The sequence below is a fragment of the Pogonomyrmex barbatus genome, unplaced genomic scaffold (assembly GCF_055798465.1).
Source record: "Pogonomyrmex barbatus isolate J1 unplaced genomic scaffold, ASM5579846v1 scaffold3, whole genome shotgun sequence".
In the NCBI taxonomy this organism is placed as follows: Eukaryota; Metazoa; Arthropoda; class Insecta; order Hymenoptera; family Formicidae; genus Pogonomyrmex; species Pogonomyrmex barbatus.
In genome coordinates this window covers 4,957,552-4,976,797 of record NW_028297127.1, presented here as the reverse complement: position 1 = coordinate 4,976,797, position 19,246 = coordinate 4,957,552, and the positions used below count along the sequence as shown (strand labels likewise).

The window sequence follows — 19,246 nt, the reverse complement described above, 5'->3', positions numbered from 1 at the left end:
GAAAAGCAAATAATCTTGCTGTTTCTTTTTAAAATCATAGCGCTATTAAAGTATGGCAATTGATTTAGTTATTTACGTGTCTAATATATTAATAATATATTAGAAAATAGAAAATGGAGACAATATTCCTGGAAAAATTATAGATTATAGAAGCATGTCTAATATTTGGCAAAAGAATTGAAGATAAAATTAAAATTTTAAAAACATTTTTTTATAACTTGGTTCAAGCTTAAAAATTTGCAAAGGTAATAAAAAGCAGAGAAACTTTTTACATTAACAAGATAAGTACAACAGTAATATATTTCTTTTAAATACATATGTCACATGCCGCAATAAAGTTAAGCCGGTTTTAATTTTAATTTTTTCTTTTTTTTTTCTTCATGATTATATGAGCTTTTTATATTTTGCTTTTAACGTAATTGATACGCCCCTGCAATTAAATCGATTATCATATAAACTATATCTTATAATTTTTCTGTCGAAATAGTCCTTTTCTTTATTTGGTCAGGCAGCAAACCGGAAAACGTGAGATTATTTTCATGACATCGACTACAGGTTCACGTTTCTACTTTATGGGTTGATTGTACGTGGCATTTTCCGAGACAGCTTATCGGGTGCCGCAAAGTGCTGCTAAAAAGAACTAGGTAAAGAATAATAAAGATGCTAATGGCTGTGTTTACAAGGAGAATTGCATTATACAGAAGTGCGTTGATTAGTTTTGCTTTATCAGCACCGCGCTGTTACATTTCGTTGTTGATAGAATCGGCAACATTTCGCGCGTGGCATATTTATTTAAAAATCTAGAATTGATAAAAAGAGTTATTCGTTCTCTTTGTATATAATCTATATTTTATAAGCAAAACTATTTTAACGAATGCACTTAGAACATATGGTAAAAGTTTTTATATACGTGCACGGCACGATAACAAGCAGACAAACAGATGGAAATTTGATCTTGTTTAAATCGACTGAATTTTTTTTTATGACTTGTGGAATCACTTTTTGATTTCTTTCTTTCTTTAAACCTTTATTTTTCGCGTTTCTCAATTGCAATTAATCTCGTATTCAATAATCTCATTTCCTGAAAGTGATATTCAGATTGATTTTGAATCGAATAAACCTGATTAAATCGTATATAATTGTTAAAAAAGTTTGTTGGAAAACTAGGAATTTTGCTCAATTAGAATTATTGTAAGCTGTAATTTCGATCATCTCAACTTAACTAATTAAACTTGATTGATTGTTAAAAGTTATGGAGATTATCTAAATTTCGTTATTATTCGCCAATCATTGAAACCGCAGAACTCATTACAGTGACTTCCGTATCTTACGTATTTAAATCATATTTGGAATCGCTCATCTCTCATGTGGCTCGTTATACGGGAAATAACTCTATTTATATGCAATGTAATTCTATTGCTATCACACAACAAATTAAACCATCACTCATCGGTATAGCTTTGTTAGTCACAAATATTGGAGAATTTTGCTTGCCTAACTTTGTTTTATGTTCGTGGACTTGAACAATTAGTTGCTTAATAATACAGTCATCGATAAATTGTATTGTATGCAGATTGGATGTGTAAATAAAATAACAACGTATAAATAATTAATTTTTATAATTTAATATCTTGATAATGAGATTAATTCGATAATTAACATGTTAATTATAATATTAAGTTTTTCCGAAATGAGCAACAAATAATTATAATAATTATAATAATTTTATTTTCTAAATTTGTTAAAAATTTTTTACTTATTATTTGTAATTGATATTTATTTATTTAAAATTATTTATAGAAATACTTTAATGTCATTCAAATATAGAAGAAATTGTCATATTCCACATATTTCTTTTAGCGAGTTTAAAATTAATAATTTTTTTCGTATCATTGTTTTTCATTAAAAATAGATACTTAATAAAATTTCATAATAATTGTAACAGTAAAGATGAAATATCGATTATATAACAAATAATATTATGGTAATATTATGGTATTGTATAAGTATATATATATATATATATATATACTTATATATATATACTTATACAATACCATAATATTACCATAATATTATTTGTTATGTATATATATATATATATATATATATATATATATATAAATGTCAATTTACTAAATCATAGCTTTTTTCGAGAAAAAGAGATTTTGCTCGATTGCAAAAGTATACATATATATATATATATATATATATATATATATATATATATACTTATGCTATATATACTTTTGCAATCGAGCAAAATCTCTTTTTCTCGAAAAAAGCTATGATTTAGTAAATTGACATTTTTTGTGTCTAACTTAATTATATAATACTTTTTAAAACTTCCACGATTATTTTCTTTAAAAAAGAGTAACTATATAAGAGAACTCCGGCAGAGAAGCAGCATATTATTAGATTGTTGTTCGTATTCTGATGAAGTAAACTGCAATTTATCTCAAACAAAACGTTGGTATTTAACAATGTATTATAACACGGATAATATATCTGTGTGTGTGTGTGTGTGTGTGTGTGTGTGTGTGTGTGTGTGTGTGTGTGTGTGTAATATTTTTTATTTTATATAGTAAATTGTTGGTTTAACGTTGGTTAACGAATTAAATATTCCAAATAATCATTTAAAAAAATTAAAATTTATAATGACATATATAAACGATTAAAATAAACATAAATTTTACATATACAGTGCCGAAATAAAACTCGTTTTAAACTTTTCTAATTTTTTCGCTACAATTGACAGATTAAATAGACACAGATAAATCTCAGTTCTTGTTTTTTTGCACGAATTAAAGTGCCATGATTATCGGATTTTTTCTATGCATATAAATGACCTGATTGTTAAAGTACGGTTTCGGCACAGATCAATTCTTCATTTTATATACGGAATTTGTCTCATAATTTTTTATACAACGTTTGTGTCTAATTATTTACAAAAAAATTGAACAAAAGAAAAATCCTTCTATTATTTTGCTATTTTCGCAATAATTAACTAGAAATTAGTAATTAAAGATCATTGAATAAGTGTGTATCTATCCGAACTATCGGTAATTAAACACAGCAAGATACGTAGCGACTATCTAGCGTTCGCTTTATTAGGAGCGTGGCGAGATGATTGGAGATGTGAACTATAAACGAATGTTCTATCATTTGTAGAGACCTATATTTGTATCTATTTTCCTATCAGTTTTTCTTTTAGACCTATATATATTTGTATCTCTCTATTTTCCTATCAATTTTTCTTTTACTCCCATCTTTTTCTATTCTTTCTTCTTTTCTTTCTGTCTTACTTTCTCACTATCTACTTTTCTTTCTTTTTCTCTTTTTGTATTCTTCTTCGGCCGTTGAACTATATCTTTCTATTTCTCATTCGATATCTGAGTAACCACAACGTTGTTACAACCTTCATAAAACTTTGTAGCTGTGCAAAGTTTCTGCGAACTTCGAAATTTATTCTCACCAAGTTTATTGGTATCGTGTGAGAAAATCGACAATCGTAAACGTTATCGCGTAGCAGCCGCCGTTTGACCTTACGATATTGCGATGTAAAGTGTTTCTTTCAAACAGACCTGCGTCAAATTTCATTAATATGATTTCAATAACAACCATGCGAATATTAAATATCGTGAAATAAACACTGATATAAGGATAAAGCTTTCGATAAATAATTTGTCACATATGTATTAAAACTTATTTTTTTAGAAATAGATTTGAGATAAATTTTTTATGCTTAAGATGTAGCATTTTCATGTTTTTATGATATATTAGTCATGTTTTCGTTATATTTGTACGTCAAATTAATAGTATATGTATATTATTATTATTATTATTATTATTATTATTAATTTGAAACTATATTATAATAATATAATTTTATATTATATAATATAAAATTTATTAAATTATATTATTTAATTATATTACATATATTTTATATTATAATTTGAAAACTATGATTTTCTTGTACCGATAGTGTTAAAATATTTTTTTTAATTTTTAATTCTATAAAAAATTTTACTTTGAAAATTTGTTACATGTATCAATTTCAGCATATATCAATTTTGCGCTCAACTTTATGATATTTGATGGCGGAAGGTAAAAAATTTTATCGCAAAGTGGAATCAAAATATAAAATCAAGGTCTATTCATTCTGATAATATATAAACCGAGTTAAAACTTTATATTTTTTGAGCACGAACTCACATTCATTTTTATTCATACCGATGATTATTCATGCGTATGAAAAATGCTCGCGTGCTCAACGACACGATACATAAGAAATACATCTACACCGAGTAAACCGAAAAACTTTATCGTTGCACTTTTATTCTGTTTCGCGATGGTGTCCCGCAATCATAAATATCTTTTCGCGTATGTTGCAAGTTCAGGAAAAGGGCGCAAATATTTCACAATATGAAATGGACGGATTTAAATGGTAGCAGCATCTGTTGCCTGCAACATGATCACTAAATCAATGAGTATATATCAAATCAATATTTGTTCCTGTGTAACTTGACTACTATACACAGATCTGTTTTTGAACATTTTATAAAAAAAAAATATGTACAATCAATGTTCAAAACAAAAAATTTCTTTAAAATGAAGTTAATTGTAATAAATACATAAAGATAATTTATTTAAAAAATTCAGTAAAATGAATTAAAATTTATTTTATTCACAAACAAAATCAATTTTTTGCAAATATACAATAAAAAATTCCTTTGCCATTAATTTTATTTTTTTATACTGTTGAATACATTAGTAGAAAATGTTATTAAAAAGCTTGTATAAATTTACATTTTGCTTTCTGATCTTGCTTCGTAAATTATGGTATTATTATGATAAAAATATAGTTTAAAAATAGACTGCTCGGTGACATAAGATATGATAGTTTGTATATGTTTTTCATTAAATATTTTAAAAGCACAAAAAATTTCTATCAAAAAGGATACATTTCTGAATTCAAATTTTTTCTCTTTCTTTTAATAAGATGACTAATTTTATTTTAAATTTTTTATTACGCCAATTAAAATAAAATTTTATTTAATGTTTTATATACAATGTATGATATAAAAACTCAAAACGCAATCAGAATGCATACATATAAAATTTAAAATATATACATACAATATGTCGCATATAAATTACAAATAGAATAGGGTTTTTTTTTTATTTAAAATCTGGTGCAAATCATAAATTATTTAAACTGTGTTCTAGAATTATAAGTCAATTTTTATATGCGTTATATAATATAAGAAATTCAAGTTTTTATTCGATCATTTGCACACGCTCAAATTAAGTTTTACATAATATCATATTCTTCATTTAATTTCAAGTGTGAATCTTACTTTACGAGAATTTTATCTAAGAATTAGTTAGAGAGATATTTAATCCCGAATATTAAAAAGTTGTCAAGAGAGATAGGATACGATCAAACTTTTCTTAAGGAAAAGTCGACTCTAAATTGCTCAAAGAATTCATTGACGTAAAAGAGTGCAGAAAACTTGAGATATTTCACGTAAAGATGGACAGTAATTCATTTACTACATAATATAGAATGTCAAATATTTATTAAAAATTTCATTTACGAAACAAAAGATAATTTATTCTTTATGATATAAAAATTAATCTTTTTCGCGAACATTTCGTCAAATCTCATACCGTTTATATGATCTACCGTATAATTGCGCTCGAAATATCTCGAGTGCAATACAATTTTACGAAAAATATTGCCTTTCAAACGGGACCAGAGCAATTAACTTGCCACAAGCAGCGAAGCAATCAACGTGCAAAGTAATCTCTCACGCAGCGCGAGAGATCCTTCGATATTTTCATTGCAAGCCTTTGACGTGTGATACTTTCTCAAATTGATCTTGCCACACGACGGGGAATATACCGAGGCCAAATTCGATCCGGCTCGAATTTATATCGCTTGAGTTCTCGCTGCGACCCGATCGCATGGAATTTATTCGGCGAGAATGCGTCCAAATGAAAAAATGGTAATTCGTTAAAAAGTGAGCGGCCGAATGTACGCGCGACCTTTAAAAGTGCGACCAGTTATCGGCACGCTCTGCATTGTAAATGACATCGCCATGATGCCGCATCTAATAAGAGGCGAGAGATCTCAACTCACCCCCGTTAAAGGACGAGGCGTGTGAAAATCTGCGTGGTTACCCGCAACTTTTCCCATAATCGTGACAGACATCTGCATCGCAGATGCGGCGGATTAAAAAGTTCCCGCGGCTTTTCGCTGCCGCCACGGAGGAATTGATTATGAATCTCGTCGATCATTTGTAAATATTTAATCTCAACGTGCCTTGCTTTCATTTGCGCGCAGCTACTCGAGAAAACACGATCTTTGCAGTATTTTCTTCTTCGGAATCAGCATTAAAAATTTCGTTGTAGGCAAGATTATTAAATCATTTAACAATCATCTATCAAGCGAATGGAATCATTCGTTATTTTTGCATTATATATTTTCGTATATTAAATTCTAAGAAAATGTTTCTATTTATCATGATTTAATACATATATACATATATAAACATGGTACATAATAGCAAAAATATGAACTTTGGCTGTTCGCCGATTCGAGCGATTTGTAGCCAGTGAAGCTGAGATGCAAACTTTTATATTGAATTTTTGATGTGAAAAACTTGAATCTCGTACTATCGGCATCATACATCCGCATAATTCAAAATCGCGCGCACGACGTAATTCCCCCGGAGACTCCCTCGGGATATTTATTTCTTAAATATCTCTGACCATGTTCCCTCGGAATTCAATCACCGGAATTTCATATTTTGCCGCTGCCGTTCCCATCTCCTCGCGCAATAATCACCACACATTGGTATTTATCTTTGTATATGCGTGAGCGTATTGTACAGTTAATTTCTGCTGCAAACGAGAAGTTACGGCTGAATAATTAATAGATACTAGCTACGACAGCAACGTTTGGTTAACCGCCGGCGTACTAAGCCCTCCTTGTGTTAGTATCATGAGCGGTGACCTGAGTAAGTGGTAATTACAGTAACTAGACCGCGCTGGGAAGATTATACGAATACCCTATTATCACGGTAATTCTTCCGCGATAGTTTTCTCTTAATTACGAATTCGTGGGATTGAAACGCGCGGTTCTCTCCTTAGCGCTATCACGAACTCGCGTTCTGGAATCGTTTTCTTGCACGTACACAATCTATCTCGCGTTACCTCCGTTACCTCCGCGTGACTTCCGCACTTCGAATATATAAATAAGACACGATGTTGAATGTTTCGCGACAAACCTGAGGGAGCGATAAGGTTGTTTCGGTTAAGTTGCCCTGTATACAGTTTCGGGAGAATATCGCAACATGCGATGCTAAATTAAAGCTGCAATCCGCGATCGCAGCCGAGTCACAGAATTCTTTCATCATGTGTAAAAAAAAAACCAATGTGAATACATCTCGCATTGTGTTCCAACATCATCGTTTACGATTTCACGAGTACGCCTACGAAAATATCACGAACTGTTGCACAGCCATTTAACGATCGTGTACAGTCAATTCCATTTTTCAGTCGTCTAACGAAATAAAAAAAACAAAAAAGAAAAATCGTTCGGAACTTCGCTTTGTCAGTTTTGACGATTGTATCGTTTCAAACAAAAGGTACATCTTTTTCTCTTTGTGATTATTTATAAAATCAAGAAAATTATGTCAAGTTCAGCTCTTTTAACTCTGAATATATAGAGCATTTCTTTTTTTCTTTTTTGGATATAAGTTTATTAGAATACTAAAATATTATTTGAATATATTATTAGAAATTTTACAGTCGGACTTATAATTAATTATTGATGAAAAATATTTTCGTATACGTATGCTACGTGCATAATATACAAATTGCTCTCAACAGGACGAATAGGATGCGTGCTAGAAGCTATTTGAAATGAAACTCGTGGAACTTGAAGTCGCATGGGAATTTCAGCTTTCAGCTTATATTAATTATCCAATTAGCTACACATATGTACATACACTTTGCACTAATTTATGTATGCCTTCAGGTCGAGAATAAATCGATTACGAATTTAAAGATTGCTACCACATAGCTTATATCAAACTGAAATTTTCTGTACTACGAGCGTTATTTTAGAAATAATATTACGAATTAATTGAAGTTTACATATTTATCAAATAACAAAAGTGTATACTTTTTCAAATAAAATAGGATATTTTTCAATTAATAAATATAATTGAAAATATTCTTGCAAAACACATATACATATATATATGTGTATATGTGTCAAAATAATCTCTCAATATCATTTTTCTAAAATGATAAAATATATAAATGAAAAATATATAAATGCAAACTTTATTTTCTTTATTATATTATAAAAAAAGAAATACGTATAATTTTTATTTCTATAAAAAATAATTTTTTAACATATTTTAAATTCGCACATGGAATAAAAGCTGTCATAATGTAATTTGTATATGTAAATATTTCAATATTTCATACAAAATTTAAGATGTGAAATATTACGTGTGAAAATGCAATATTCACGCGGCAATTTCTAGAACAGACTATGACGAAAAATTCAAAATTTTTCCATGTTAATAATTTCTTTTAAGAATATATAATTTTCTTCAGAAACATGTTTGCAGCATAAATTGTGATTCAACTTAATACTGCTATATATTCCGTGTGTCGCCGTCAAACGATTTTTACCGATTTTTTTTATTTTAAAATTTTGCAAAGTGTTTCAAGGAAAAAGAAAAGACTTTAATCTTGGATGTCAATGCAATTAAAATTAGCCGTGTGCAAATTATTAAGTCTTTGCAGAATCTTCAAAGAAGTTCGAAGCGGTAGCAAGCAGCAGGCGTAACATACTCGTTGCAACTTTCGTTTGATCACAGAGGCTGCGTTGCGACTGCCAATGAAACCCGCCTTATAGCCTCCTTAATGCGACCTCTGCTACTCTTTATTCCGCATCGAAGTTTTCATAATTTTTATCGTAGTTGCCTTTCATTTTTCTCGACGACAAAAATTTAGATTATATGGAGGATCCGGAAAAAAAGGACGCTTTTAAGAGTATCTGGCGAAGTTTGCCCTTTAAAAGGAACGTTCTACTTTGTGTTTTCTTAAGTTGCAGAGCAAGGGAAAAATCATTCTTCGTAAAATTGATTATGCATTACGGATGGTCGCGAAAACTTAAATTTCTTGAATTTTTGCTTAGAATGTTATGAAAAATTATCCTTGGTTAAATTGAAAAATTTAATTAAGGATAATATCATCGAAAAGTATTAAAAAAAAAAGAAGATCAGGAATCGTTTTTTTGGACGTCATTACTTTCATAATTACAATAAAGAAGAAATTTATTTTTAATGTATATACGTATTAAAAGTAAATTCCTCGATGTCTTTGTTGTATTAAAATCTTTGTTTCAAAGAATCGGTCTAATGTGCTTATTGAAATCTTTATTAAAATCTTTTATCTGATTCATGCAAAAAGTCCTCCTGGGATAAGCAGCCCACTTTTCTCAAAGTTGTTCAGGACTCCCGTCGGAGTCTTTTGACGGTTCTCTTTTTTCATTTCCACGCCTCCTTTCCATTTTTTAACGATTCTTCTCGGTGCTATTCCGCTTTGCTAATGTCTTCTTCACTATCATACTCACGCACTTAACAATCGTATTTCGTGTAAGCGTGTTAGTGTAAGTAATCCATTTGTGCGCCGTGGATTCTTAAGGTGGAAATTTTACTGCAGCGTTTTTTGTGGTCGCAAAGGGTCGTCATCATTTAACATCCTTTTAACAAGGATTTCACTGTGAGATTTAAAACTTGAACATTGTAGGGACTTTGTTAGATTCCGTACGCGCGGTATCATTTTCATAATAATTTACTTGTCGCTGTTATAGCCAGTAGTAACTTGGTTCACAATATTCATAAAAGCGATAAAGCCATTTAAATATCATTTTATATATTATTGTATAGATGTATATATTATTGTATAGATATCCGAATATCATATCAGCGAAATGCAATCGAGGGATTATGCGATTGATAGTGTGATTGCACGAGTATTGCGTTTCACGTTATCGTCGGCTTAAACGATAAAATATTTGAGTCGAAATCTCTAAATGTTTTTCAAAATTGCTTGTATACGGGATTTATTTTCTTATTAATATCAAAGTAAAAAGAAAAATATTTGTAATATCTTGAATTATAAAAATAATAAATGTTTTTTTTAGTTATAATTTGTTTCGATTATTTACGCATGCTTATCTTCTTTGAAAATTTATAGGCTCGCGGATATAATTATTAAGTTACATTTACGATTTTATCATGTTCCTTAATTAAATGTATATTGTTATATATTTTGGTTGCAAAATATAATCGCGAGTTATTATTGGGATATTTAATGAGGGCAATTGATGCTGTTAGATTAATATATATAATATGAAATAATTTTATTAAATGGAATTTGTTAATCATTAGCATGGAGAAACGATTTTTACCTTGACACGATGATTGTGATAATTATTCTCTATTTGACTTGACAACACCATTCTATTCACCATTAGAATGGCGCTTGTGCCGTTTCGGTGTTATTAATCAAACTTTCTGATAGAGTTAAAAATTGAAAAACTACTTTCGCGTCGTTCGGCTAAGATATGCAAGCGCGAGCTCGTCATGTTCGAAATAGAAATGTTGCATTCGCGACGCGCGATTTCTATCCCGCCGAGTAAATCTCGACCACACTTTATTCTCGTCCGACTCGAAACCATTTCCCGCGGAAAATCCATCAGACTTTCACGACGCGCGGCAGGAATCAGCGGAAGTTGCGAGTCGACGGATAAAACATTCGCGAATAGTACGCCTCGCGTATTTTCGCGCTGCGGGCAGTCGGCCTCCTGCGACTTGAATCTTCCATGAATTAGCTGAAATAGTGGCTACAGAGAATCTCTGTTTCTTCATACCGGTTTAAGTTCCGGATGAATTAGTTCAATCCGCTTGCGCTGCTTTCTCATACTTCTTCAAACAGAGTGTTGGATAAACGGACAGATAGCTGGGAGTTTTACATAAAATCTTCGAGTGTTCTCAGGATTACTCGAAAAATCGGGAGAAAGTATGAACGAACGCTATAATCGCTCGAGCTGGAAGTTGGAAAGAAAGTTCTTGAAGATCATATTTTATTCATATTCATTATGTTACTTGGAACACAAAAGGAGAGAGAGTTTCATTAATGATTTTTTTGTATTCTTGATAATACTCTATTTTAATCCAACCATTTTCGTTCGTTTCGAAAGTTCGTTATTGCGTCGGTTTATGACGTTTTATGGATCATGTTTGGACGGTTCAACTTATCCATTATCGACTCGTAACGGAGAATAGCTATGAGAATCGGAGAAACCGCAACCGCAGGGTTCCGTTTGCCGCAGTTCGGAGAAACAGCCATTTTCGCTAAACCTATTGCTTCTGGCGATATCGTTGTCGAATTTCAAGCGAAATCGTTTGGCCTTAGAACTTGCTTGACACGCGACTCTACTTAAGGCAGCAGGTACGCGTTTTATTATTTTAATTTAAATTTGAATATAAAACTTGGTTAAATTTGAAATGGAGTAGAAACGAATACAAATTTTATTAGATTTTATTAGAATTCTTTTTTCTAATTTTATGTATCTATAAATGCCTTTTTCTCTTATACAATACATAATCGATCAAAATATTTATAATATCAAAAAAGATTTAGAGATTTTTTACTTACTAGAGATATGAATTAATGTAAAACTATTACTAGGTTGATTGCATATTTTAACTCTTTTTCCTTTTATAATCGATAAAAATATTAAAAAGATAATAGAGATTTAAGTTATTATAAAACAGAACAAATACTCTAAGAAAATATAAATTTTATTTCTTTCTTTATTTCAAGATTTCTGTTACATTATTTTCCTTTCCTTTGTGATACACAATTAAAAACATAGAAAATATATTACTTATTCTTCAAACAGAATTTTTTTTCTTTTTTTAAGAAATGAATAATTAAGACCGTTTGCCAAGTATTAAAGCAAGGGTTTAGCAGTTCTTGCCGATTGGAAAGGAAAAACGATAAAAGACGAAGTCGACATTCGAAGGAGACATAAGCTTTTCATGCTATTATTCATTTTTGAGTAGTTTATTTCAGTAAGAGGAAAAAGAAATAAGTGATGTCTAAAATTGGTTTTTACATTTTATTTTATAAAAACGTATTACGTTTTTATGTTTTGTTAATATCTTTAAATATATAATTGAAATATTTTAATAGTTAATATGTATTAAATATAATTGGTATTTTCATGACAATATATTTTTCATTTTACATATTTTATTTTTAAAAGTTTATGAATGAATCTGTACAAACTTTTGTATTAAAGGAGAAAATTAAAAACTACATTGTAGATTAATTTTATGTACTAATTATGAAATAAATAAATTTATATTATAATTTTAAATTAAAATTTATATCAATCATCAACGATTATAATTTAATTGTAAAGTATGTGACATTCAGACAATTTTAAATATTTATTACATATTTTTAATTACAATTATAATATGTTATTTATTTTGTGAAGAAGGCCAAATATTTCTTAAATGAGAAATCAACAATCAATGATAATTTTATCTTACTTTTGCGCAATAAAAAGAACAAATGATCGTGTTGGGAGATTAAAGAGATATACAGTAAAGGAAAAAAGAGAGAGAGAGAAAGAGGAAGAAAAGGAGAAATCAGCTCGAAAATAATTTTAGTTTACGTGTCGGGAGAACAGAACCGCTCTACGTAAATATAAAATGTTGACTTTTCTGAGACTCGAATTCTGTTACGTACGATCCAGGACGATGTTTCATTTCGCGATTTTGTGACGATGTTGCCGATCCGATTACATCGCTCACGCGTGATATATATATCTGAGGCCTGTTTGTTGGCAGAGAGGGAGGTCTGGTATGAAGCGGCGACGCGGGCGATCGAGATGCGGATCAAGGCGGCAGCGAGTACCAGCGTCAGCGGCACGACGCCGCCGGCCGGGGTGGCGCGCGGCGTCGTCCTCTTCGTCGGCGACGGCATGGGGATGAGTACTCTGACAGCGGCGAGGATTCTCGCGGGTCAGCGTCATGGGAATCCGGGCGAGGAGACGCAGCTTGCATGGGAGAGCTTCCCGGCGGTGGCGTTGGCGCGGGTGAGTAGGAGAGAGAAAACGCAGAACGATTTTTCTTTGTTTTTTTTTTTTTCTCTTAAAAACGTGGCACGCGTAAAACCGTTGTTTTACCGGTGCATCAAATTTGTTGTGGTAAACTATCCAGGCCGGAGCACGCAAATCGTTAGGTCGGCGCACGTAAGACCGACGATTTACATGTTCCATCGAGTTCGTGATAAATTGGAAATTGAAAAATGTCTTCGAAACGAACATTTTGTAAAACCAGTTTTACTCTGTAAAACTTAAATTTCCGGTATGCGCAATGCTGGTACTCTAACGTTTTGCTCTTTTGTGTGTGTGTGTGTGTGTGTGTGTGTGTGTGTGTGTGTGTGTGTGTGTGTGTGTGTGTGTGTGTGTGTGTGTGTGTGTGTGTGTGTGTGTGTGTGTGTGTGTGGTGAGAGAAGGGAGAGGAGACAAATTTTATTTTAGTATTTTAAATATAATAAAATATTTTTTGATATTTTTCGTTTTAATATAAATTAAAGATATTTCTTTATATATGTTTAATCGTCAAATTGTCAAATTTGAGGAAAAGAAATATTTTTAATTTATATTACAACTGTATGATGTCGTTATATTTTTATTATTTATTATGTTTTCTTTTCTAATATTCTCGCTATTATTTTTCTTTATTTGAGAATTTTGTGTAAATAATCAAATAACAAGTATATTACTCCAGCTTGCCCGGATATTTGGCGTCTTATTGTAACATCCCTTGTTGACTTGGCAAATTCCTTGGTGAAGTTAAATTTTTCCTTGGTAAAAATTGGATCGGATATTATTTTTCAGAATTCAATTTTTCGCATGGAATAGTCCAATAACTATGCGTGAAATGAAAATTCTATGATAAGATAAAGTCTACGGAAAATAAAAGTCAGTTTTGTTATTTACCTGCATTCGATGGACCACATCCTGACTTTCAATTAAAAAGCCGCTGCTGTCTCAACATTTTTTTTAATTAGCTACTTTTTATGGTTGAAAGTGATTATGATACTCTGACACCACGTACAATCCTTGCAGATTATATCCTTAAAAACTATCTTGCATTCGCATTTTTTTCGATCACTACTCGGATAACTCCAAGAAATTGCTGATGCTCGTTTATAGTAAGCGACATACGCGAAGGAAAAATCCAATGTGCTGAATTCACTTCGTTAAGGCAGCCGGGTATTTGCATGCAAATTTAATCGAAACACATGTACACACACTTTTATGGATCACAGATCGTGTATTCGTATTTTAATTAAGTTCATAGTTAAACGCTTGTGTGTCCTTTTTCTTTTATTTATCGTGGACATCACATGTATCGCAAATAAAAACATTCGCATATTAATACCGCATCATACTTACGTCGTATTTATTTTTTTAATTTGATTCAATTAAAAAGTTAAATTCGTTAGTCTTGCTTTTTCAACGAATTCGTTAATATTCATATCTTTTAATTTTATTTTTTCCACATTTTATGTATTATGTTTCTTTGTCAACCTTCTTTTGAATTTCCTTTGATTTTCCCCGAAAATCAAAAGTATAACAGAGAAAAAATTTTATCAAAGGGAATCTTTAATTTTTTAAAGATTATCCCAGGTTATTTGGAGATTTGTTTATCATCGCCATCTCATTATCATAATAGAATTGAAGATTTACATCACATTTTGTTGTTTTTTTAATAATTTATTAGTTTCACAAAGCTAAGATTGCTTGGATTTCTTGCAACTGACAAAGAATAATGAGAAATAAAGATAAAGAATTATCGTGATTATCAAGTACAATATTATTCTATATATATTTGTGATATTAAGAAACATATCTTAGTTCGTAAGTAGAATTAAATAAAACGTTTATTTTTTAAAATTTTACGCAATAGAATTAAAATACGCTACTTCGTACGCTATAATAATTTACTGTTGTATTCCCACATGGGAAAAATTCACAAATTCAATGATAAATACGGATATAATCTCCTTTGATATTCCAAAAATATTTTTCCAAATTTAGTTATTTAAATGTAAATTAAGTAAGCCGATTTATTTTATGCTATTTGGCATTTTAATGATAAAATAGAATGCTATTTAAGTTAATTCAGTCTTAAAAATTTAAATAGATAATGAAACATTTTTTTATAAGATAATAAGATATATAAGATTTTTATAAGATAACAAGATATATATTTATAAGATATATATAAAACAAAAGATTTTTTTTATTATAATTAATTTTAACTAAATTTTATTTTAATAGGAATTTAATTTATTCATTAAAATATTTCACTTCAAATATTAAAAAGCTTTCCAAAAAAGTCTTATAAAGCAGATCGATTTTAAATCTTACAGTAGCTACAGATTATTCAGCTGTAAAAGCATCTCTGGTAATCTTGAGGCGGTTGTATAATACATATTAAAAAACCAAAATTTACAAAATATCATGTACAGTATTTTTGAAATAATGTGTGTGTGTGTGTGTGTGTGTGTGTGTGTGTGTGTGTGTGTGTGTGTGTGTGTGTGTTTTATTTGAAAAGTATTATTAAGTTTAAAAATATATATTTTGTACTTATCGTTATCTTTAAAGTAACTTTAAATTAAAATCAATTTTTTCTTATTTTTATTTCTTATTATTTAAATAAAGATTATTTAAATAAAGAAAAATTGAAGAAATTTGAGGACGTTTTAAGAAAAATAATCATATATGCGCTAATTATTTCAACGTGTTGTTGTTTTATATTAAAACGTCTTTCCATAAAAGATTGTACGATTGTATGCGACGTATTTTTTGCAAAAATACGTATCCGAGATCAAGATGCATTTTTCTAAACTTGAAATTATAATATATGCGACATGTTACAAGCGATCAGCTATTGAAACTCGTTTTTTGTGTAAGAAGATTCAACATTCATCACGGATGATATCGATGTTTGCGCACAAATTTACGGCTATATATATTATCCTTCACACATTTCCCATGTATCGCTTTGTTTTCCATCTATCGTATCGGGTATGGCTCTTCGGTACTTTTCACTGCGAAACTGGTGCATTCCGAAGCCATTGAGAAACCACGAAACACGAAAGCCATTTTTCGGTGTAGTCCCGGAGGATTTCATATACTCTAACTCTGCATTGATTACGGATCTGCTTAAGACTCGACCGACGTAATCTCTCTTTTTGTTCTCTCAAATTAAAGTCAAATCAAAGCAAGTTGAAATCAAAACGAAGCCTTTGAATCTCTAGAACTTTCGGAGAATGTAAAGTGTGCACATATGATGCTCAAACTTTACCGAAAATTTTCTTTTATTATTTAAGTGGGTCATCACTCCACTTTCTTACGATGAAAAGTGTATGCCGCGAAAAGTTATATGAGTTTTTAATCTTTATGCTTCTTCTTCAGAATTTGCGTCATTTTAGCAATAAGCTAATTTACACAAGTATCGATTTTTGCCGTTGCATTACCTCTCGATGGCGAGGAATAAATATTATCTCTGTGTTTGTAGAATTCCCATGACGTGCAGAATCTTTTCTTTCTCGTAATTTTTCTTGTTCTTTGTCAAGTAATATTATTGTTTCTCGCTCCTCTCTCCTGTCTTCTCTAGTGCTCTTCTCCCCGGGTGACATACCTGGGAAACGTTGTTGGTCGGGAACAAAGTTTCTCGAATAGTCCCCTGGGAACTTGCTTGAAGGACTAGACCGGTGTTGATAGGAGACTTGTTTATTTTCGTGTAGATGTAGCAGGATAGCATATACAAGTCTATAAATGAAAACAAAGACAGCCTGCATATGTAAATACATATATGTTCGAGAAGGTCTAGTTAGAAATAGTTTAATAATCGCTATGCCTAAATTTATAATATTAAGAAATTTTGTCCTCAAGAAATAAATCAATAAACATATATATATTCTTTAGAATTATAAGACAATTAATTGCTTTTGTTTAACAAAAATTTGAATTAAGAAATCAGTCATCGGACAAAATTCGGACATATTCCATATATTTTAATGAATATAATTTTGATTTATCAAAGAGAAGCTTTTATTTCATTTTATTTTATTAAATTTTTCAGTATTATCGAAGGTAAACATTTATATGTATAACGATACATTGAATTTATGAAATCTGTTTATATTTTTATTTTATATAAAGTATATAACTTTTTATTATCTTTTCCACAGAAAATTTTTCTAAATTTTCGTTCCCGATATCTGACGTTGATTCCGAACGTTAAATGCAATCATACGAAGCATAACGGACACATAATGAATTAAAATACATCGTACTATTTGCGAAGTCAGCATTTAATTTTTGAATGTTTATCGCGTGATTACCGTGTGCAATCGACTATTAACCTTAAGCATTAACCGATCATGAAATTACATGACACCTGCACGATTGGGTATACACTTTGATGGTAGAGCGCCGCGCATCGCCGCTCTAACGATTTATTGTCGAAACACGTAGCATGTGACATTTATCAGGATAATAATTAATTGTGGGTTACGCAAGAGGGACGCGGATGACTAATGGTTAAGCCACCCTGGCGCATTGAACCGACATCGATCACTCGCGTATTTGCTATCTTTGAAAACCCTTGCAAAATATAAATCGTGATTCTGCTGTTTTCAAAGTATACTTGTGGCTAAGTCGTTATGAATAGAGAGGAGATAGCTGCTCCACATACTCCTGGAATTAAGATTCTACTCGAATGCATCGCGTATGAGTTATGTGCGAGGTTGCCGCACATGATTCATCTTAGAGCTTTTTGAAGCATGAATTGGATAAAATTAATACTCTATGATACTTTTTATTTATCGTTTTAGTTGTATCTCGAACAAAAGATTTATCTTCCACATTTTTAAAAAAATTTTTGACGACTAATCAACTTTGAAATATATATATTTATATATTACTTAGATGCTATTAAAATGGTTTTATTTTGTTCCATTTTACATTATTTACAATCATTGAACTTATTATTCTTTTTTCAATGTTTGCATGAAGATCCGATGTTAAATAAAGATTAACAATATGATTATATCGCAAGAGAATTCAAGTTAAATATAATTAAATTGTTATTAAATTGTTACTAATTTAATTATTATTAAATTGTTATTAAAATTAAATTAAAATTATTATTTTACTAAAATTTTGTTAAAATTAGTAGATATCCGTATTAATGTATAATAAATAAATTTACAAGATAGTGTTAAAAGTGTTGTAAATTAATGTTTTGTGTAATAAGCGAATGAGGGAGCTATTTGGATGTAGGACAGCAATGCGTGTCGAATGGCTAGTGAATAATTACGCAATCTGGCAATGAATCTTTCTTATGCCGTACATGCATATATGCCTCTTGCAGGCTAATGAATATAGAAAGTAACACGATGAAACTGGGTTACAGTGAGTAACCAAGTAACGATGCTCTTTCATGGAAAGAAAAGTATTAGTAAACATTAACAATGATAAGTAAATTACTTAAATCGCATTAAAGTAAAGTATTCCGTCTGTACAGATTTTTGTGAACATATGCTGATTAAATCTTTCCCTCGTGCTTTGAATACTGTCCGCTGTTAAATTTTTGAATTCTCTCTTTTTTAATATCGAATGACCGCGAAGAGAGATACAGAGTCGCTGAGTCAAAGCGGAAACCGGAATGGCGAGTTTCTGTCCCTTTCTTCTCCCCCAGTCCGCAAACATAAAAATAATTCCGCACTCGAAACGCTTGTCCGCTGACACGTTTTTTATCGCAAATTGCGTCAATTTAATCGAGGCACGGTCCGCTAAATATCGGACAAATTGCGCGAAATTTACAATCGTGCGTTTCATTTGGTGTTGCTTCACCATAAAGTTTTCCCCTGACACATTTCCGAATAACGTATTTAGGAATTCTTTTAAATGATGCTAATACAGAGGTATATTTCGAGGTGCGGGTAATGTATTTATAATAAAATAATGAATAAGGATAATATTAAATTATTAAATTTGACTTGATGATCGCAGAGAATATATACGTATATGTATCTGAAAAAAGATTAATTG

The 19,246-nt window shown here is 30.5% G+C and overlaps 1 protein-coding gene across 7 annotated transcripts in view; it reads left to right on the top strand.

Annotated features, from left to right (window-relative positions):
- Window positions 1–19,246, top strand: part of LOC105423311 (alkaline phosphatase) — a 180,383-nt gene that overhangs the window by 11,376 nt on the left and 149,761 nt on the right. For 6 of the 7 annotated variants that reach the window (XR_016139896.1, XR_016139898.1, XR_016139895.1 and 3 more), the window contains exon 2: window positions 12,960–13,207. The exons of the other annotated variant lie outside the window; for it this stretch is intronic. Coding sequence is in view for 1 of the 6 variants with exons in the window: in XM_089079812.1 (XP_088935938.1) it covers window positions 12,960–13,207 (248 nt within the window). In the remaining 5 variants the exon portion in view is untranslated. The remainder of the gene's footprint in view (window positions 1–12,959; window positions 13,208–19,246) is intronic. 7 annotated transcript variants of the gene reach the window in all.